General features: G+C 33.4%; 3 protein-coding genes across 11 annotated transcripts in view; 2 read left to right on the top strand and 1 right to left on the bottom strand.

The window, feature by feature from the left end:
* NLG-4 (neuroligin 4) overlaps positions 1 to 15,502 on the top strand; it is a 213,339-nt gene extending 197,837 nt beyond the window's left edge. For 4 of the 5 annotated variants that reach the window (XM_086905447.1, XM_086905433.1, XM_086905431.1 and 1 more), the window contains 4 exons: positions 8,984 to 9,317; positions 9,606 to 9,869; positions 10,362 to 10,524; positions 11,410 to 15,502. In XM_086905447.1, coding sequence (XP_086761573.1) covers positions 8,984 to 9,317; positions 9,606 to 9,869; positions 10,362 to 10,524; positions 11,410 to 11,559 — 911 coding nt within the window. In that variant the 3' untranslated portion in view covers positions 11,560 to 15,502. Of the gene's footprint in view, positions 1 to 8,983; positions 9,318 to 9,605; positions 9,874 to 10,361; positions 10,525 to 11,409 lie in introns of those variants that run through there. The other variant, XM_086905440.1, reaches the window with a different exon arrangement.
* Positions 15,503 to 16,888: 1,386 nt separating this feature from the next.
* On the top strand, positions 16,889 to 19,472 carry LOC100869454 (NPC intracellular cholesterol transporter 2 homolog a). Of its 5 annotated transcripts, none has more exons than XM_086905407.1 (5): positions 16,889 to 17,314; positions 17,608 to 17,839; positions 18,685 to 18,795; positions 18,874 to 19,055; positions 19,132 to 19,472. In XM_086905407.1, the coding sequence occupies exons 2-5, from the start codon at positions 17,758 to 17,760 to the stop codon at positions 19,213 to 19,215; spliced, it is 459 nt and encodes a 152-aa protein (XP_086761533.1). In that variant the 5' UTR covers positions 16,889 to 17,314; positions 17,608 to 17,757; the 3' UTR covers positions 19,216 to 19,472. The 5 variants fall into 5 exon arrangements, with proteins under 5 accessions (XP_086761533.1, XP_086761548.1, XP_086761537.1 ...); XM_086905422.1 differs by having other exon boundaries at positions 17,161 to 17,314; positions 17,703 to 17,839; XM_086905411.1 differs by having other exon boundaries at positions 17,161 to 17,314; positions 17,611 to 17,839.
* On the bottom strand, positions 19,324 to 21,262 carry LOC100869326 (serine/threonine/tyrosine-interacting protein). The gene is made up of 5 exons (XM_003690234.4): positions 21,058 to 21,262; positions 20,613 to 20,711; positions 20,384 to 20,535; positions 20,116 to 20,304; positions 19,324 to 20,036 (listed from the first exon to the last, which is right to left on the bottom strand). The coding sequence occupies exons 1-5, from the start codon at positions 21,094 to 21,096 to the stop codon at positions 19,826 to 19,828; spliced, it is 690 nt and encodes a 229-aa protein (XP_003690282.1). The 5' UTR covers positions 21,097 to 21,262; the 3' UTR covers positions 19,324 to 19,825.
* Positions 21,263 to 22,152: the final 890 nt, after the last annotated feature.

The following is a 22,152-nucleotide window of genomic DNA, read 5'->3' as shown; positions in this document are numbered from 1 at the left end:
CGAGGAGGAAGAAGAACATTCGATCGATTCGCAGCTTGAAAGAGAAGAGAATCTTTGTCGACTCAAAGGACAAAGGAGACGATACATACAGTCAGCGAAACGACGAGGAAAACGGGGTCAGGTAAACGGTTGAAAGTCGAATGGCGGTGATCGACGCGTGACAACGAGTGCACAATTTCAACGACGCTTAAGAAAGCTAAATAGGCGGCGCGGGAAAAGATGGGGAGGGGTAAAGGGAAATCGGGTCAAGAAGTGAGATGCTCGAGTTAGAAGCTGGACTGGTGATCACGCGTCGTGGAGGGAACAGACTCGTAATTTTAACGACGCTCGCGGATTAAAACGAAAACTCGACGATTACAATTCCAACGAAACAATTTCACATTGTGTTCTATCGTCGAAGAGATGGAAACAAAAGAAAGAATTCTTTGGATCATTCATCGATTCCTTTTTATCGATCTTCGAGGCATTGATTTCCTCTTTTCTTCTTCTTCTTCTTCTTCTTCTTCTTCTTCTCGCGAGAGATCACTCGATTACGATTATTACAGAGAAGCGAAGCGTAGAATTTCAAGGCTGTTCCTATCAGCCACGTGGAATGCGAGCCCAACCATCCCCAAGGGTTCCATTACCCTCCTTCATTCCATCGCATCCTTCCTGCTTTTGAATTCACCGTAGGAAGTCATTCCTGAGTCACGATACTGGCGTCGGCAATCCCCCAGGTGGCCAAGCTTATCCCGTTCCAGCCACCAAATTGCCATGAACGCAAATCAAATCGGCGGACGTGAGACGAGGAGTGCGCGACGACACGTAAATCAGCCGCTCAACTTCGAACGATCGGCTCCATATTTCTTTCCAGAAAGATCGTAGGTTCAAGTTTTGACCTAAGTTAGGACGGTCGTCCTTCCTTTTCGACCTTCTTTTTCGAATAATCTCTTCTTACATTTTTTTTATTTGTGTTTTTTTATCTCTCCGTTTGTAAAAAAAAATAACTTTTAACGTAAGTGGAAATAAGAGAAATTCTTTTCCCTGGAAACAATTTCACTGGGAGAATAAAAAATAATCTGATCGAGTCGAGGTTAGAGAATTAAGAGAGAAACATGCTTATTTGAGTAGAGAAAGAATGAGTGAAAGAAAAAAAGAAATTTCTGGGTGAAAAAGAACGGACGAAAGGAGACGAAGCGGGGAAAATGGAGATATAGGTGAATCGTGGGACGTGCGAGATTGTAGGGATTCCAAGCCTCTGAGATTCGAGTCCCTCTGTGATCCTGAGACCACCTCGACAATTACCACAAATGGCGAACGACTGACTACGTGAGGATGTTGCGAGCGAGACGATCGGTTGTCCCGCGAGGAAACAGAACGCTTAATAGAATGGTCGTGATAGAGCGAATAAATAAATGTGATCCTTCCTTTCATTCTCGCTCGAGGAAGATCGATCTCTCCTTCGATCGAATTTTGAGATTTCGACATCGAGATTTCGATATTGTAAGCGTCGTGTAAATTTGCCTCGTGCGACTTCAAATTACGTAAGATTAATTCAACATTTTGTTATCGATTCTCGATCAGAAATATATTGACGAGAATTTCGATTCTGATTATAGAAGATCGGACAGAAATTTCGTTTTTCTTGCGCAACTGGATCGCCGTTAAAAGACACGAGAAACGCGGAGAACTCGAACGACTTAGAAAAAGGTGTTTTCTACGATCCTTTTATTCCTCCAGTTCTGAAACACTTTTTCTTAATGGCGCCCAGAACTGAAAGTCTCTCGAGCGTCGTTGTCATTTAACGCATACAGCCAGTTTTATACAGAGAAACGTAGAAAGCGCAATCTTATGAATAATAGAATTCCCCGTTTTTTCCGGTAAAATTCTGCAATTATGTAAATGTGTACACTCGTTAATTGTTCGTTATTTTCAATTCTTACAAATCACCAAATCGTGTATAGCTAATGAGCTGCTCAACCTCTATCGAGCATCGATATTATTTATACAAAAATCACGAATTTCTTCGCGGGCGAAAATGGCCAAAAATCGGGAATAAAAAATCGCACAACGGGAAGGATCGTGAAAAAAACGATAAGCCGTGGACGTGGCTCGTGACACGAAGGAGGATTTCTAAAACTGCTACGTTAAAAGTACCCGTTGGTTGCTCCCCTTTCCACCACGGGCTGCTCCATCGACCGTGAAATGCTATGAAAAATCGCATAAAAGCTAAAGCGGTTACACAATTATCGGGGCAATTCAGCGGACTTAAAGTGGCTACGGAAAACAAAACTATAAAGAGTAGACGACAGTGAAGAGAGAAAGAGAGAAAAAGAAGGGAGGTCGGGATTGTGATGAAACGGAGAGACAAGAGAGCGGAGGACAAAGGGGAATGCAATTCGCGAGTAGACGGTCGTTTTGCCGTCGTGTAACCGCTTTCACGGATTTCGAGAGGACGATTCCAGCACGGCTCTCGGCTTCTATGGTTTCCCAGCTCCGCATTTCCGTTAATAGCGACAACTCCGGCAATAATTTTAACCGGAAGCCGGTGGCATTGCCAGCGGCCAGACATCGACGTTGCTCGGTCCACGACATCCGCGAGAAACAACGTTGTATCAATTTCTGCCGAGGACGCGGAGAGAAAAACTCTCATCGATCTCGAGAAGAATCGAATATTGGATCGTGATACTCGACCTTGCTTATATTTTCGTTTCTCGATAAATTACAAATGTCACAATCACAGATAGTTGTGTGACTCTCTGTCTCGTTCCGCGACGATTCGACGCGATTTCTCTCAAGCGGTTTTCCGATTCAAACGATATCGATGGAATGCAATGCGTTTTCTCGTCGATCTTCGCGCAACGGCTTTCGATTCGTGGGGGAGGGAAGGGCTCTTGGAGAAAGAAAAAGAGGAGATTCCAGAAGGAAAACGGCGAAAAGCGGAGTCGTAATGGACGTAACGTACGTTGCATCTGAGAGGGGCATCGCGAAGATGCTCGACTACTACTTATAAGTGGCGAGAATAAATTATGCGCCTGTTATGGGATATGGAAAAGAAAAAAAATGTAAAGATCGGGTCCATGAATCTTTGCCAAGCGGTGGATTTGATCGAAACGAGTATCTATCTGATGAAAGAATTCCGGAATACGATATATATAATTTGTGTCGATTGCGATTTCGTGTTTATATCGTGGGTTTAAGTTCAAGTAATAAAGTGCTTTCCGTTAATACCTGTTGATATCCAATCCAATCGAGCGCGAGCTGCTCAAATTTAACCGATCGAACGACAAAATAATCGCAAAGTGATTATAACAGCGGAAGCAGTGGATATATCCGAACACGTCGACACGTTGATTCGTGGTTAAATTTCGCACGCGTTTCCGGATTTTTACGACCATGGTATCAGAGCCATCGACCTCTTCTGCAGCTATAAACACGGCCGTACACAGTGCGCCGTACACGACAACTTTCGCCAGATCCTAAATCTGGCGGCGGGTGAAAAAGTCACGCGCGCGTCATAAAGTCGATCCTGCGCGGCAAATCTTAACCCAACGATCTAATATCACGGCTCGTAACCCTTCTCCCGAGATAACCTCCTCCTCCTCCTCCTCCTCCGGAAAAGTGCGTTCGAAAATCCATTTCCGCTCGTTGCCTCGTTTTATTCGTCTCCCTCTCGAAACGATTCTCGAGAACATTAAAGAGGGAGAGAGGAATAATGGAAAAGCTGGGGATCCTTTGCGAATGATTCGGGGAGAAGGCGAGAGATTTGCAGGGAGACAGAGAGAGAGAGAGAGAGAGGCATCGATATGGAAATCCAATTCCGAGATCACGCGACACGTAACGTTGTTTCCCTTGCTTTCGGCGGATCCGAAGCAGGGAGGAAAGGAAAGGATTCTACTCGAGAGAGACGCGGAGCCTTCTCCCTTTTCTCCTCGAATTCGATCGTTACGACGACGAAGGGGATGAGTTTTCTTACCCGACGAGCGGGATTCGAAGCGTCTTTCCAAACGGGAAATCGTATTTCAAACGGTCGGAAGTATTCGTCGAGGGGGGTAGAGTTTAATTAACGGAACTCGAAACTGGTCCTTCTTCGGGTCAGATTTAATAAAGGTGTATGAATTAAACACGGAAAATGACGGCGATTTAAAAAATTCATCGGATAATGTGAAAAGCGTGTAAAAAGGATGGGGGAGGAAGGATCGTCGGGGAGGAATACGTAACGAGATGGAAAAGTCGTCCTCCCACTTTTCGAGGGAATTTAATACAAGAGGGGGAAAACACGAATCCCGTGTCTTTAAAAATTGTGCTTAACGAAAAGGTGGAGAGAAAAATTCACCGTGGAAAGTCGAGTGTACGTGTTCCTCGTTTCTTGCCGACGATTCGGCCGATAAAATTCTCGGCCAGCGAATTGTTTCGAGGATTAGAAATCGAAAAATGGAAGGGTAAGTGAATCGAATCGGGTCGAGCTTTGAACATCAACTTCAAAGCTGTAGCTCTGAAAGCATAAAACACGGGGTAAATCTAATTTTATTTCTTCCTCTGTCGAATCAATCGTTTTTTCTTAACCTGAGCTTCTATTTAAAAATAAGAATATAAAGCACAGATTTCACTGGTTGTTCGAAGATGATTTTCGCGACTCGTCGATGCAAAAAAAGATATCGAGAAAAAGAAACGCGAGGATTTGTCATACAGGTTTTGAGATACAGGTTTTTGCTCTCGATCTCGTTGATCGAGTATGGATCTGACAAGGCTGTGAATCAACTTTCTACAGTAATTTGTTATAAAGGATTCGAAGAATTATTGAAAAAAAAGAAGAAGGAAAAGAGGAAGAAGAGAGAAGGTTAGATAGAAGATGGTTCTGGATTTGAAACTACAAACCGAAACGTGGATGAAAGCCGTAAAAGCGAAGGAAGAAAAGAACGAGGAGATGAAGCGCATCGCGACAGAAGCAGAAAATACCGCGAGACACGTGTTGACATTTATGCCACGATTTATCTGCTACGTTTCTACCGGTTTTATTTTGTGCAGCGGGCCAAATTCCGGAATATTCCCGGGAAAGACTCTCGAGAAGTCGAGAGAATATGGCGTCTGCGGAGGAAAGATGTCCTTCAGAAGTTTTAGCGGGTCTTAAAAGAATAAGTCGTTAGCTCTATATACGAGGCACATATACCAGCTTTTCTGGCTTATTTCATCGACTGGAGTGTCTTTTCAGAGATTTCAACAATAAGAACATCCTCAAATTATAGAGTTTCGTCTACGTTTTTCCTTCTAAGAAGTTCGCAAATAACAATCCGAAGAAATCCAACTGTTCTATAAAAATTTCTCCATTCCCTGTTGAATTCTTCTAAAGGATTATTTTTTTAATTATTCTCACAAACAATCAAATCGATGATCGCATCGGGAACGAGTTTGAGGAGAAAAGTGAAAATTTTCCAGATTAATATTCAAAACTTCTATTCTTTCGAAAAGAAAATTGGTCGTCCTCGTTTATCCAAGGAGGAGGCGAAAAACCAAGTCTTCGAATATCGATGAAGAATATCACGGAATGCCGCGAAAAAACGTGTCGAGAGACAATTCAAGAGCGAATGTACCGATGAAACGGCGTTCGTGGAAGCGTCGGAAAAATGATGGAGAAAATTCGCTTAGCTCGTTTCTTCCTCCACCCGTACGTATCACCGCCATTTTGCGATAAATTCGACACTATTAAAGATATGGTGGAGGCGGAGAGAAATTCGCTCGTTCTTAAAAGCGTTCCCTCCACGTGACCTCCCCCTTCCCCGTTGTCAAATATTCCAACTCGGTGTCGTGACTATCCATACGTGAGACCGACTCGAACCTCTCGCGCGCCACGAATATTTCTGACACCGCATACATCAATATTTAAGTGCGGTTAGAGCGGCTCGATTTGCGATAAATCACATTAAATCTATCCGAAGTAATCCGGAGTGGCGGCTCGCTACTTCGATCGTTCTTCTTCTTCCCGGTTTTGCGAGAGCCGGGCTTGAAAAGGAATCTCGTGCGCGGTTATCGAGGAATTCGAGGCCGACAACTTGTAATAAATATCCTCGGATTCGACGAAACATCATTGAGAAAAATTCTCCGATCGCTCGTCGAAATCCGATGACGATTTGTTACGTTCGATCGGGAAAAAATTGCGAATATCCAAAAAATATTGCAAGGAAACGATCTTAAAAATTGGATGATTCGACTTAATATCGGGGAAGCGATTTAAACCGTAAATAGAAAGTCGTGTGAATTACTTCCGACTTTCTGGTTATACCTCTTGGACAAAATGGAATCACGGTCCCTTCGGTATTCGGGCCGAATAGGAAGAGCGAGAAGAGGGAGAAAAATGAATTTTATCGGTGATCAGACGTGCACGGGCTGAATGGAACGAGCGGGTCGGTCGTTATCACTTGGGAACAGTCAACTGTATCGGCCGATAACCGACTGAGAAAGAAATCGTCGTCCCTCTTGTAAAAAAAAGCACGTGAAGGCCAATCCGAAAAATTCACGCGACCGTGAAGTCCAATTTTCGATCGGCCACGGCTGTTGCATGTGAAAAAAAAAGGGAGGGAAAGAGAGAGAGAAAGAAGAGAAAGAGAGAGAGAGAGAGAGAGAAGTAAGAAGATTAAGTAATTATCAGTTGAATTCACCGTTCACTGATTCTCGTCGCTATCGTGTTTCACTATGAACAAGTTTTATCAGAGCTGATATTCCAACGATGCTTTGTTTCTTTGTAGGGCAGATTTTGCTCGACACGAGTGTACACGAGCGTGGATTTCATTATTTTTATCTCTCTATCTTTTTTTCTTTTCTTTTCTTTTCTTTTCTTTTTTTTCCCATAACGATTTTCTAGAAGAACGTGCCGTAGAATATGATTACGGCATTAAGCTTAAAGAAAATCCACTTTTTCATATCGTGAAACGAAATTCTCGTATCAAAGGATGAAACGTATACGATGTAGAAAATCAAACATAGCGGAAGTATGCAATAATCATCACATCCAATATCATTTTTCACGTCTGTTTCCGGGTGCTAAGTAAACTCGTACTATTTGGCAAGCGACTACATTCGTAAATTGGAAAGATTAATAACAGTAAATTCTTCGATATTTCGCGAATTCTGATCGTAAATTGTGAATTTTCCACGGTTTGAGTTTTCGACGGAACCACGCCCAATTAAAAATACGTGAAATCATACGTAAATACGTGTGCGTCTGTGACGGATGCTTAAATTGATTTGATCGAAAGAAAAATCAGGGAAAAATATATTGCAGGTAAAAATAAAAAAAGAAAAAGAAAATAATTATAATAGGAAAGAAATTGAGATTTATAAAAGAAAAATAATTAAATGTTTTAATAATTAAAATAATTTTTCCACTTATTATTTTTCCGTATTAAAAATAACAAAATTTTGTTAATAATACGAGAAATTTCGAGTGAAAATATAGAGAGAAATGAATTCCTCTATATATATATATATATATAAAAATATGCATATCATAAAGAAGAAAATATTCTATCTCTTTCTCTCTTCCTCTAAATAAATCAAAATCGTATCGCATCCGAATATCGATAAATAAACCGATTACTTTCATTAATTTCATTGTTTGGTGCAGAAAAATATTGGAAATGTCGATCGTTTCCGCGTCGCTTAATGTAATGACAAATTCATCAATCGTTCGACTCGCTTTAATCACCCTTTTGCTTTGAAACCGCCCTTTCCGCACAAAAATCGAATCTGATTAACGTTTCTCTCTCCTATTCCAATTCCAGCCAACCTCGATCCATAACTTTTCTAGCAATTTCCAAATTTCTATCCAATTTCGCTCGTCCCCGGTTTCAACCACGACACCTACGCGTATCCGTGTCCTGTTATTCGAGAGTCGAATAACAACCCTGATCTTTCAACGCTGTACAACGCGACGGAAAATCGTCGACAAAACTACGACGACCACTGAACCGCTCGCTATCCACATCCGACATCAAAAGCAGATGCGTATGAAATCTAACAAAATTATAGGATGTCAGAGATGTTATGAACGTATACACGTGGAATCCGGAATAATTATATAAAAAGTCCATTCCGTTCTTTTAATCTTTGAATTTTTCTCATTAATCCGATTATCTCTCTCTCTCTCCCCCCCTCCCTTTTTCTGTACATATACATCAGGGAATATCACTACGATATGCTAAGTTATACATATATATTATAATATTATAAAGGTTATATATATATTATAAAGGAATATACTTCGTTTCCTACTCGCCAAGGATAGGTTTTAAACGGAGAATCGTTCTTTATTTATATCGACGAAAAGAGAAAGAAAAAAAAGAAAGAAAAGAAGATCTCTTTAAATCTGACAACACAACTACTACGCAATTCGAATTTGTTCGAATGAAATTTCTGCCAAAGTTGCATTCGGTCAGCTCATTCACGGAATTTTTCTTTTTTTTTTTTTTTTCCTTTCTCGAAAAACGCTTTTCATCGATGCTTTTCGTTATAAATTCGGTTGTGACTAAGGTAGAGAGGCAGGTTGTATGACGGGGTCGTAAATTCTTCATTACTCGTCAAGAGGATTTCAGAACGTTAATAATGTACAATGAAGATTCCGATGAGGCGATTTCTAAAACTTTTTTAATAAAGCACGCTTTATGAATACTCCTCTCCCCCCGTCTTGCGCCCCGTTAACGATATTGTATACACGCTACGTCTTTCAAAAACTGTTTAAAAGATTATCAGCGTAACTAACTCGCCATTTCATAACTCGTCGTTCGTATTTTACCATCCATTGAATCGATGGATAAAAAAATATCAACCGAACCCGACAAGTATTAATAATAAAATCCTCATTGAGACAAAACGAGATGATGAACGCTGTTGAAGAGAGATTTAAAGATTAACTTCGTCACTCGTAAAAATTCTTGTATCCTTCCCAAAAGATCTTACACTTTTTTTTTCTTTCCAACTCTCTTCTACTCGTCCGTTTCATTGCTTGCAGGCATGAGGCCAAAGATGAAGAATCATTACAGAGCCCATCAACTATCCGTTTGGCTTCGCCTCGTCCCAGAACTTCATCGAGCCGGAATGGAGGACGTTGATTCGAGACACAACTTGTTCCGGGGACACTCGGATCCCAACCTCTACGACGGATCGGTGAGGCCGGATCCTCTGAGCAGAATCAGCGAGGAATTCAAAAGGAAGAACGTAACCACCGAACCTCCGACCACCACGGATTACAATGCTGCCACGTGCGTCAGTTACATTCAGACCACGAATTTGCAGAACATTAATAACACCGGTATAGACACCCTGGCCAATTTGGATGCAGCTGGGTACGTGATAAAAATTTCAATTCCACGTAATGAAAACGTTAATAATAAAGAATCTTTCCATTATCTTTCTTACCTTTGAAGCAACATGGCGAAATTCGAAAACCAATATATAATGTACATAATCGAAGTATTATTTAATGAATCTTCGATGATCGAAGTATTTTTGTGAGATTTGTGTTTCATTATTCCTTTTATTGATTCTCAAAGAATTGAGAGAGATTTTGAAAGATATCGATAAAGATGTGGATATAATAAATAATTAATGTTTTTTTTTTTTTTTTTTCGTAGATATGCCGCGTACTCGACAGCTTTGAGCGTGACGATCGCGATCGGATGCAGTTTGCTGATTTTGAACGTGCTGATATTTGCGGGGGTTTACTATCAAAGGGACAAAACGAGGCTCGAGGTAAAAAGCCTTCAACAGCAACAAATATTGAATCAACAGTGCGGACCACGAGGTTTCTCCGAACTCAAACAGCCGCCTCCGCCACACTCTCATTTCCCTGGGGGCGGCCAAGTTATCGTCGATGTTGAGAATGAGATGCTGAGAAGGTAGAGTTCTCTTTTTTTCTTTTTTTAAAACCATCCCTCGTATCGATCTTTCTTCCACTTGCTGCGACAATGATATTCGCGAAATTAACGTTGATTATTTGTGTCTTCGTATCGATTGAATTTTTAAAGAAGTAGCGTAAGTATAGTAATCGAATACACGGTGGAAGAGATCAATGAAAAGGTGGTCACGACGTTTCTGGCAACGAGATTTATCGTCATTCTTAGATTTGATCTTCATTCGTAAGAAAAAAAAAAAAAAAGAGTACGTTTGACGTGCATAATTTCTCGAGTAATAACAGTTTCTCGTTTCATGGTGTAAATAAGCTTTTCATCCCTTCGGTATTCCACATCATCGATGACCACCTTTTCCCTCGATACACTCTATTGCATGATTCTTGTTTGACATTAATGTAGCGACGCATTTAGTTGACCAATAATTACATAATCCCTAACTACTGCTACGAAGCTCGTAACGATCGATCGTCGTTCCAGGAACGTTATGAAAGGCTCTCCAAACGATCCCAACACGCTTCTCCAACAGGGCCAGGGAACTCACACGTTGCCTCATCAACACCATTATCAAAAGCAACATCAGCAACAGCATGCCACTCTTCCCCGAGCTTCCGTCATACAGGACATGAATGCACAAACCCAAGTGAGAGTCATTTTACTCCTAACGTTTATGAACGTTTTAGTCTGTCATTGGTAGATTAGAGCAATGTAAAAGTTCATCGTTATTTTTATCGTTCTGTTCTTTTATTTATTTTCGCTTGTATTATATCGTTCGATTAATTTGTGTCAAGTGGAAGGCGTTCAATTTATTCGAAATTTTTCTTAAAACAAAACGATAAAACTATCAAGCTACTTGGTAATCCTTATTAAGTATAAACAGCAAATTTATTCGTGACGTTAAAATCAAAGATCTTTCCCTGTACTTGTCCTGTTGATTTAAAAAACTTCCACCATTTTAACGAGCCACGGCCTTTGAAAGTTCCGCTCATAATCCTATTAAGAGGCTTTTAAAACTGCTAAAGTCTAGCCAGGTGAAATTTACACCAGGGAAAGCTTCTTCTTGACGTTTCACGATGCGGTGATTATTTCAACGACCGAGGGATATCATCCTTTTATCTCGTTAACGAATTTCCGTAGATTCGATGGGGATCACGATCAAAACGATGAACTTTCTTAAAACGAGAACTTTCATTCTTTTTTTTTTTTTTTTTTTTTTTTTTTAGTATCCGTTTCGTTTTTTCTGAAAAATTTTTTCTCGCCAGGATTCACTAAAACTCACTTGGAAATGGACGTGATGCGAATCTAACTAACCAGACAAAATTTATTTCCTCTATTATTTCTAATATTGTTTCGATTGTTATCTGAAGATCACTTTATGAGTTTCATGAGAGTAAGTTTTCTGTTCCATGCACCTTCTTAATTTCTTTCATCTTGATCATTTCGAGCCGAAGCATCGATGTTTCGAAGATCGAATTAGATTCTCTTCTCTCTCCTCTCTCCCTTTTCTAACGATATATAAAAATTTCAGGGTCCACCAAACGGGTCCATACATCTGACAGTACCAAGAGCCCCGCCACCCCCTCGAGCAAAGAGCCCACCCGAGAATCAGCCCCTGTTGCAAAATGCCACCGTGTCGAGTCGCGTGTCCCAGGCTACGATGAGTGAGATGAGAGTGTGATGTTTGGACCCCCCTCCGAAGCCAGTCGTGCCGGACGTTCTTACGGCATCGACGTTACTTTAAACAACAGCGAAATACCGTCTCGTCTGTGCCAGTCGAGCCTTTGCCCGATGAGAATAAAAATAAAAAATAAAAAAATATGTTAATGGGAGAACTCCTTTCAGGAAGATTCCATCCAAATTAAGAGCGAGCAACGCTCGACTGGCACCTGGCCTGAAAGCTTCTACCGTTTTCCATTTCCATCGTCCAGTTGACGACGACGCGCCGCAAAAACCAACGGAGGGGGGTGAACCGAGCTTTCGCTTAAAGCTGAAGGAACAATTGAAGATTATAAAGGGTATAGGAGTATCCGGTATTCGTCGAGGAAGAATAATTAAGTTTGAGGATGAAGATGTGTTGATTATCCGAAGAGGAAAATGAAATATTACTTTCTTCGAGCAAATTCTTTCGAGAAGGCTAATTTGAACGATGAAATTATTATTAAGAAGATCGAGAGAGGGATATCTGACGAGCGAGAAAGAAGATTTGTAGAGGAATCGGAGAACGAAGTGTGTGAATAGAGGAAATTCGAAAACTGAATTTTATACGAGTAGATTTCCCTCTAGATTTTCTGATAGAGATGAAAAATAAATAAATAAATAAATAAATGAGTCGCGTGTTCATCGACGGATACCAGAACCTCATCGTGATCGAGAATGGGTAGATGAATCGTGAATATATATGATCAATAAAATCGAAATTCTCGGTAACGTTAATTTACGAGGATCGACGATTTTCTTTCTACGATTTTTACGAGTCGGAGGAGAAAGAATTTCGTTTCGCACGATGACATCAAACGAGTATGATCAGCTAGCTAGTCGGTAATAATGAATTCTACGTGTTACGAAAGGGAAGAGACGCTCAAAACAAAAAAAAAAAAAAATCGAGCATGAAGACTCGTGTATCATACGCTATCCACTACGATGTTAGATGTTCCTTGTATATATTTAATGAGAAAAAAGACAAAAAAGTGAATTTATACCATAAGTGAAAGCCAAACATGTTTGCTACTTTCTAAGAAGACATGTATTCGTGTCGCGTACAGTTTGATCGTCCGTTATATTCGTTTCATCATTTCGTTTTTCATTTTCTTCCTCTTACGATTGACTATAAACGTTACGCGGTGTGTGCGAGATCATTATCGCTCAGATCTTCATTGTGAAAATAAAAAAAAAGTTCATCGACGAGTCGACTCGTTTTTGCCTTTGATTGGTCAAAGAATCTTTTAATTCTGTCTGATAAAAAATATTTGAATATTATAGATCAATCGAGCATTAAAATCGTTTTCATTTTTTTTTATTCTTTTTTTATTTAAGATATTAGGTGCCTCCTTCGCATAAGACACAATGGACCGTCCATTTTTTGCTATTATGATCTTTAAAATAAATCTCTGTTTAAATATATTCAGTCAATATTGAACGAGCTCCAAGCACTGTACTACAAAGGAATTATCATTAAGTTAATTAGGATTATCAGTAATTGATATTTAAAATTTATATATAAAATTTTAAAAAAAATAATAAAAACTATGCCTATCATGGCATTTCAAATAGGAAGTTTTTCGAACGTGAATTTTTTAATTATATTATAACTACATAATATAAGAAAATAAGATTAAAAAATCGTAAAATTCCATTCGATCATAAAAATGGAATTAAAATATCTGGATTTACATATATTGATATAACGAATTCTCTTTTGCCAATCAAAAGCTTCGATCGTCGATGAACGGTGTCGTTCAACTTCGTCTCATTGTTATAATACCGTAATTCAGAATGATATCATTTCATCAAATAAAATCAAACTGAACGACGCTTTCGAAATGTGCCGTTCCGACGATGAACATTTATGTAAAACGATATATGGATAATTACCATCTTTTTTACGCTTTTGGTAACATATAAATCTCTCAGCGAGAAAATTTTCATTTCATTCGAATTATCACGAATATACTATTGACAAAAATAAAAAGAAAAAAAAGACGAGTGAAAATGGAGTGAAAATGATCGTGTGCAAAAAAGCTCGATTTACATTTGTTCAATCAAACATTATTCAATTTTTTTGATAGATTTTAATCTAAACATATTATAATAAAAATTGTTATTCCTTTATTTATAAGAATAATTCATTATAATATATTGTTGTTAATCTAACTCTCAAAATAATTGAATAAATTTTTTTATTTTATTTTATTTTACTATAATTTGATAAAAATTTGAAATATTATGTTTGAATTTTATGTTTTATTTAATATCATATTTTACCAATTTAATTACAGTATGATCGAATTATAATACAAGCTGTATAATAACGATTGTATCAAGTAAATAAATTGCCAATGTAAATCGAGCTATATAGTCCACGAATCGATGATACACAAACATGGTTATTGGTTAAGCAAATGTGTTAAAAATAACCATATACCATGAATGTGGATTTAATTAAGATTTCTAAAATACTATCTTAAAGGAAGTCGACGATAGAGTCGTTGAAAGAGGAAAAAAAAAATTTATAATAAAATAAATTAGTCGATTCGCATTCGGATCCAAAATATAAGTGATTTTTTTGTAAAAATAAATAAATACATATAGATGTAACATAAAGATTAACATAAATCTGTTATCGTGCGTAATACACTGCCACTGAACATGTAAATTCACGTAAAAAAAGATAAAGAATTCCGATCGGTCGATTCAAATTCAAAGCTCCAATGTGATTTGAATCTTTGAAGCATCATTTTAAATTTTAATAATATTTTATAATTTTTCTAAAAAATCAATAATATATATAATTTAAAATATTATATTTTTATTACTTCCACATAATTTATTATCATATTTTTATTGCTTATCATTAGCTAAGAAACAATATTTAAATATGAAATTCTGATCTAAAGTATTATATATTAATATGTGAATCCTTTCTATTAGACTTACCCATTAATTTATCACTTTGTTCGATGTAATAGTTGTTGTTAAAGTTGTTCAATAGATTGATTTTTTCAATACATTCGAAAATTTTGCTCCAAAGAGTCAATCACAGAACAGAATTTAACACTTTCACTGTTATCGAATAATCAAACTATTTACAATGAAATCGAAAATTAAATATTTATTTCTATTACTATTTATACGATAAATGAAATGATGAAAATCAAAGCCACGAAACGCTTTTAAACTTTTTAATCACAAAAGCGCCATCTGAATAACAGACATGTTAAAGGAAGTTTTCATGGTTGATCGACTTAAAATCTTGTTTTTATAAAACCATCACATGAAGACCGAGCTTAAGGAAGAAAAGAGTATGTGTTAATACAAAACAAAGAAAATCAAAATTTTTTTGTACATACAATTAAGCTATTAAAAAAAATAAATCAAAGGATGTGTTTATGATATTCTCGCCTGAATGATAACGATCGAAAAATTTATCGATCAGTTTTAGTATCATTGTGAATGCATAGAAACAACTGGAAAAATATTCGTTATCAAATAAAGTCTTTTTTAAGATGACTTGCGGAATTTCGTGAAAAAGTTACGTAATAAATATCATTAAGTATGGACAATCCGAATATACTAAAGACTAAAGATGAAAGAAATAATAGTAGATTTAATTAAGAAACAAATCATGATCGGTAAAGAAGGGAATAATGGCGAAGAGACATACTGAACCGGTTAAACAGATGTTTAAGGAAATTTAAATAACATATATTAAATACACATATTATGGATTGTAATGAATTTATTATGGCGAATATTATTATATTTATGTGATTTTTAGCTGGCCTCGCGTTCCACTGAGAAGATTCCTAAAACAAATCTTTCGGCCGAAGGCAAGGCTACCTGTTACGTTTAACATTTCTGTTATCAAATTGTAAATATATAACAAAATACATGGTGATATTAATTGTACGTGTTAAATATTTTTCCCACCTGTAATAGGTTTATTTTATTCAAACTTTTTTGAACTACAAATAAACAAGTTAGTCTTAAGATTTTTAAATATATTATTTATTAAATATATATTAATATATTTTAAATAAGAGTGTTTTTTTTTTCATCTATACCAAGCAATCAGAGAAAATATTGGGATAAATTATGGAATTAACACTATTTTTAGAATATCATAAATGAAATTAAATACATAAGAACAGCAAATATAGAAGAAAAATAGAAATAGGATAAGAGTTAACTACGCCATCTCTTGAGTATGAGAAAGAAACAACTTTCTAAAAATATTTTAAGTAATGTTAATGATATATTTCTGCTCTATTATTATATTTTTCTATTTCCTATTTTTTCTTTATATGTTTTATTTATAATTATAATTTGTAATATAATGTTTTATTTCTATTATCTATTTGTTCTTGATGCATAATCACAAACGTTATATTGGATATTAATTGAATATACAATTTTCCGCGAATATAAATATTGTATTAAGCAATTCCTAAAAACAAAAATCTAAAACTAATATAAATAAGAGAAATGTCAAAAAAGTATAAAAGAAATTTTCGTGTTACATAAGAAACAGTTTTCTATGTTATATGGAAGAAATGATACAATGCATTTTATTCGAAATCATATTTTTAGATATTTTCACGATATTATAAAAAAATTATCATTTCTCTTTCAAAAGTATATCTTAATTCCTCACTTTATAATTATTTAATATATAATACCTAATTTGGAAAATATTAAATATTCAAAAAATAGATTAATTTATAAAATAATAAAACAGTCGTAAATAAAATGTATAATAACGTTTTACACATTTGTAAATAAAAATATATGTATGTTATATTCTTGCAAAGTTTTAAATTATGTTTTTAATTATAAATTAAATTAATTTAGAAACGATATCGAAAGCACGAATACGTGTAAACGGTGTGCCTGTCGACGCGTAACTGTGGCTTATCCCTACCCCACGAGTAACTATAAGTCGACGGCCAAGATCGCGCATCGACGGTATAGTTCGAAATATATAAACATTTACGTCTTTATATATTTCGAATGAATATCTTAATTTCCTTTATAATTTTATAATTTTTAATATTATACGTTATTATTTTATTATTTATGAATGTTTTATTATTTATAAATTTCATAATTTATTGATGTAATGGAAATATAATTCATTAAATTTATTAATTTTATACTGCTTATTAATATTTTCTTGAAAATTATTCCAGAATCTATTATATATTTTTAAAAGATTTACAATATTTACAATATTTAAGTATTTTTGTCTATTTGACTAAAAATATCTTTCTAAAATCACTCAAGAGATGGCTCTGATAGTCAATTAATATATTAATTGACTATTAATATAGTATTTTTATTTTTATTTTGCTATTGTTTTTGTGTATATTTTCTCTATAGAATTAATTTATAAATTTACATATTTACAATAAAATAAAAAAATAATAAGATCTTTTCAAAGATCTATAATTTATATAATGTAAAAATATATTTATAAAAAACATGTCATCAAATAAATTATTTTTAAAATCTATTGACTTTACCAACTTTTGTGATTGAATTATATATAATTCCTATACTTATTATTCTAAATCATAGAGGGCGTACTGAACACTATTTTTTTTTACATGATCGGTATTTCAGAACATGAAACATAAAATTCTATTAAATATTATACCTTGTCTGTATTATGAAAGTGATAAAAACAAGAATTAATTAAGTGTAAAATTAAATTACAGGTAAAATAAATAATAATAAATAATTTTCTATCTAGAAATTTTTTTCATATGGATATAGTGATTGAAATATTGTAATCATTATGATTATATCAACAAAGACAAAATTTTAATATTATTTAATTTTTTTTTTATGAAAACAGAATATGATATTTATATATGACTAATAATTATATATATCAATGTATAAATTTTAATCCAATATGTACAATATGTAAATCAAAACAATCATTATTTCCTACATATTGAAAATTGCTTTAAATAAAAGTGTATAGCAATATGTTTATTGTAAGAAGCAGATGGTAATTTGCTGCGTAAGATACGTAATTTAAGAATAGTATGAGTGACGTGATGTCTGCTGAGAATAGCAGGCAAATGTTTGTTTCGATAGAGAACTCTGTATAAGCGTACAAGTTTAATAGCTGCCTGGACTCCAAAGGAACAACATGTATCGAATGATTGCTGTAATTCTTATCGTATGCTTGTACTTCTCACCAATGTATCGAGCCATTAATATCGATGATTGTGGTAAGTTTGATTTCACTAATTTAATTAATCATCTAATAAATATTTTCTTCAGTTACAAAATTTATACAATACAAAATATATTATCGTGAAAAAAAATAATAAAAAGAATACATAAACATAGTATAATTATATAAATTAAAAATCAAATATAAAAACTTATTCTTTTTCTTTATATTAGATAATATTCTGAATAGTTAATCAGTATCAGTAATTTTTAAAAAAATTAGAAGAAAAATATGAAATATTAAGTTACTTATATCATTATTATAAATATTATTTATTAATTACCTGCAATATCATAAAATTCTTTGTAAATACAAAACAATCGAAATCGTTTATGTTGATAATTTAACTTATCTTTTCTTTAATGATAAAAATTTTATTATCTACTTAATAAATATTTTATTTCGTTTTTAGATATATTAAAAATAATTTTAATATAATTATAAGTTCAAATTAATAATTAATAATTTTAATTTTCTTTTTATAATTTATAATTTATATTGCTAGAAATAAAGATATAATTATTTTTATTTAATTTTAAAAAATTCATCTTACTAAATTTTACTTAATTATTGATTAAATAACATACAATTAATATAATTGTATATAATCGTAAAAATAACGGAAATTCTTATCTTAGAAATTGAAAGTCATGATATATACCTTTTTGTCTGAAGAATCGCCACTACCATATATTAATTTATTTACGTAAAAAGTATGTACGAATATATAAGAGTATATTAACTTCAAACTTTTGTAGCCTATAACTTAGTAAAAAGTAAAAAATAGTAGTACTTAAAATTAATCTGATTTATTTTTAAAAAATAATCTTGTTTACATAGGCTCAAAAGTGGGAAAACTTACGTCTATAACTTTAGACTGTGATATGACCAAAAGTGTATGTGACTTAATACCAGATACGAATGCAACAATTCGAATCGATTTTACGCTCGGTTAGTATATTTCTTTATTTAAGTATTTTCTTTCTTTTAAGTATAGCATTGTTAAAAAAAGAAAATACATTTTTACAGAAAAAGATGTTTCAAAAGTTAATGCAATTGTGCACGGTATTGTAATGGATATTCCTATACCTTTCCCATTACCAAATGCAGATGCTTGTCAAACTCCTGATTCTGGTATTACATGTCCTTTAAATAAGGATGAAACTTATCACTATAAAAATACATTACCCGTGCATAAATCGTATCCTAAGGTACTATCAATAATTATATATTAATCTGTTTTTTATATTATATTTTGTATTATCGATTTCAATTATTAAATTATAGGTGAGTGTTACTGTAAAATGGCAACTTAAAGATGAAAATAATGAAGATATTATTTGCGTGCTAATTCCGGCTCGAATTAAATAGATATTAAATGGGTACTATTGTTTCACAATATATTATAATTATTTTCAAAGAAGTATATATTTTACAAAAATTGTATGAAATAAATACAAAGAGGACTAAAAATGTCAATTTTATACATTTCATAATATGAATTATTTTAATGTACAAAATATACAAGAATTTCATACAGTTTTTATTGAAATGAATACATGTAAAATAAGAATATATTATATTATAACAATAAATAATAAATGTTCTTTTTTCAAATATATAACAAATTTGGACATTTTATAAAATAAAAAATAAAATTATTAAATAGGAATTATTATGAAAATATATAAAGCTCATGTTAATTTATAAATTACTTATTTTATGTGATATTATTTAATTTCAAGCAAAGATAAAAACTTTTAGAGCTAGATAATTAAATTTACTTAATATATGTCATTTTGCAATGAATTAAAAATTTTTAAATATTAAATAACATAATACCCTTTAATTTTGCTAGATATCTATATATTTAGATATCTTTTAAAATGCGTCGACGTAAAAAATGTTACTTTTTTATTAAGTTTATTCATCTAACCTAAAGTAAGTCTTTTGGTATTTTCAGCATTCTCAAAAAAAGTAGTCAACTATCCATTGTATCACATTTATCCTCTGTTCTTTCAGTATCCATTTGATGGATAGTTCTTTTGGTTGTTTGTCTCAATAAACATTGTTGTTTACTTTTTAATGTTTTCTGAGCTTGATATATTGGTTCATATTCTCTCAGTTGCGCCATGAAACCTTCATTAGGATTTATACAAAACCTTCTTTGTTGTACTATTGCATATGCACATCTAGAAAAATATACTTTTAATAATTTCTCAAATGAAGTATATAAAAAATTTTATAAAAATAAAAAAAGAAAGAATTTACGTTTGAGAAAGACCATATGTTTCCATAACATATGCTAAAACTAATGCAGCAGATCTTGATATACCAGCATTTCCGTGAACTAAAACTTGGCCACCAGAATTTAAACCTTCATCAATAAAAGCTTTTACCTTTGGAAAATGTTGGATAATATTTTCTGTTGCTGTATCAGCAATATTTAAAACAAGATATCTATAACATTCATTATTAGCATAGATAAACAATAATTATTTCTAAGAATGTGAATTAATCAATTTTATATAATACATACTTAAATTTATCAGGAAAATTGGGTTTTATAAAATTTGCTTCTATATCCTGTCTAACGCATACTATATGAGTTATGCCATGTTCTATCAAAGATTGTAATTTTGATCGGCTAGCTGCACTATATGGACCAAGATATAATCCAGGTACCACTTCCTAATACAAGGTAACTATTGATTTAAACTATATATTTTTTTAAGTATTTTTTAATAAAATATATGCATTCAATATACCTGCATATGTCTTCTCATTGTATAAGTCCATTCTTTTGGTCCATCCATAGAAACAGGTATTCTTGGATAATCATCAGATCCATTTTCACTAGTGGTTTCCTATAGAATATTTATATTTCAGCCTATTATATTTTATTATATATAATTATTAGAAAAATTACAAAATATTTAAGGAAGGGTAATATTATTAATAACTAAAAATATATTATAAATAATATTTATTTTCAATTTAATATAAATTTCAATCTAAAAATATAAAAAACAAAAAAGACATAACATATCGTTGAATTTGAACACCAGTTTTTATAAGTATAATAAAATAATAAAATAGATTGCGTTTTTGAAAATATGTACAAAGAAAAAATGTCACTGACAGATAATATAACCTAAAATTCAAAGAATACATTTTTTTATAATACTTTAAAATCGATTACGAACAGCATACCTCATCCTGATGAGATTCATTATTATCTAGAGAAAGCATACCACTAATCTTGTGAACTTAAATGCGTGGAAACGTTGAATTTAGGTAAGAAAATGAGAAATATAGTTTTCTCGTTCCCGCGATCACGATATTGTTTTTTGAGGTAGCGGCCATTTGTAATATAGTAGCTACAAAAGCTACAAAAGCGTCCTCTAGTGTAGAATATCTAAAATATAAATTTTGATCATTTTATATTTTTTATCCTTATAAATTTTAAGAAAGAATACTTTCAGAATCATTGAAATCCACATATAAAATATAAATAATAATTTTTATTATTTTAAGAAAATTCAAAGAAATTGCATTTAAAATGAATATCACTTTACTTGCTGATACTTCCGGAAGCGTAAGAATTGATTTTAATATTCAAACTAAATCGAATAAATATTGTATTAATTTATTGAATAATTTTTATTCGATAATAAAATCATGTAAAAGATTCCGTTTGTTTTCAATGAACAAAAAAATGTTTCTTATAAAAATATTTATAAAAAAAATAGCACAACTACATTTTAATAGCGATATCGTTAGTCAAATTGCGTAGCCAAAAGATTTCCCGTTTCACAAAGAAAAGAGAAACGGTATACTTTCGATCACGAGTTGAACGGTGCAATTTAGTTACGAACTGTTTAATACAAAGTTTTACGAGGCACCAATTCCCTGTTGCGGTAACCTGCACGTATTTTCTTCCGGGACGTAATACAATATTTTATAACTATCGCCACGCTTTCGCGATGAAAGTTCATGCATGTGGTGGCATCAGTTCGCAATTTTGCGTGCGTGCTTCATGTCATGCGTTTTACCGGAACAGCTGATAGATTTCTTAGACGCATCAATGCCCGAACTTTCGCGCAAAATAGTCATTAACACAAGTTATTAGTTACTAGATGTGTAAATCTTACAATGTGCGCAAATCTTCATTTTTTTGATTTATTATTATCTCGTAACTTCCTGCCTTGAAATTATAGTTTAAGCAATTTTTGTTTACATCATTTATATGTTTTAATTTAATGCTTTCAGTTGTCTTGATTTGATGGACTTATTATTAAACCAAAG

Source organism: Apis florea, unplaced genomic scaffold (genome assembly GCF_048593485.1).
Source record: "Apis florea isolate Af1SG1 unplaced genomic scaffold, ASM4859348v1 contig_1615_pilon, whole genome shotgun sequence".
In the NCBI taxonomy this organism is placed as follows: domain Eukaryota; kingdom Metazoa; phylum Arthropoda; class Insecta; order Hymenoptera; family Apidae; genus Apis; species Apis florea.
Note: the sequence above shows the minus strand (reverse complement) of the source record. Positions and strands in the feature narration are given on the sequence as shown.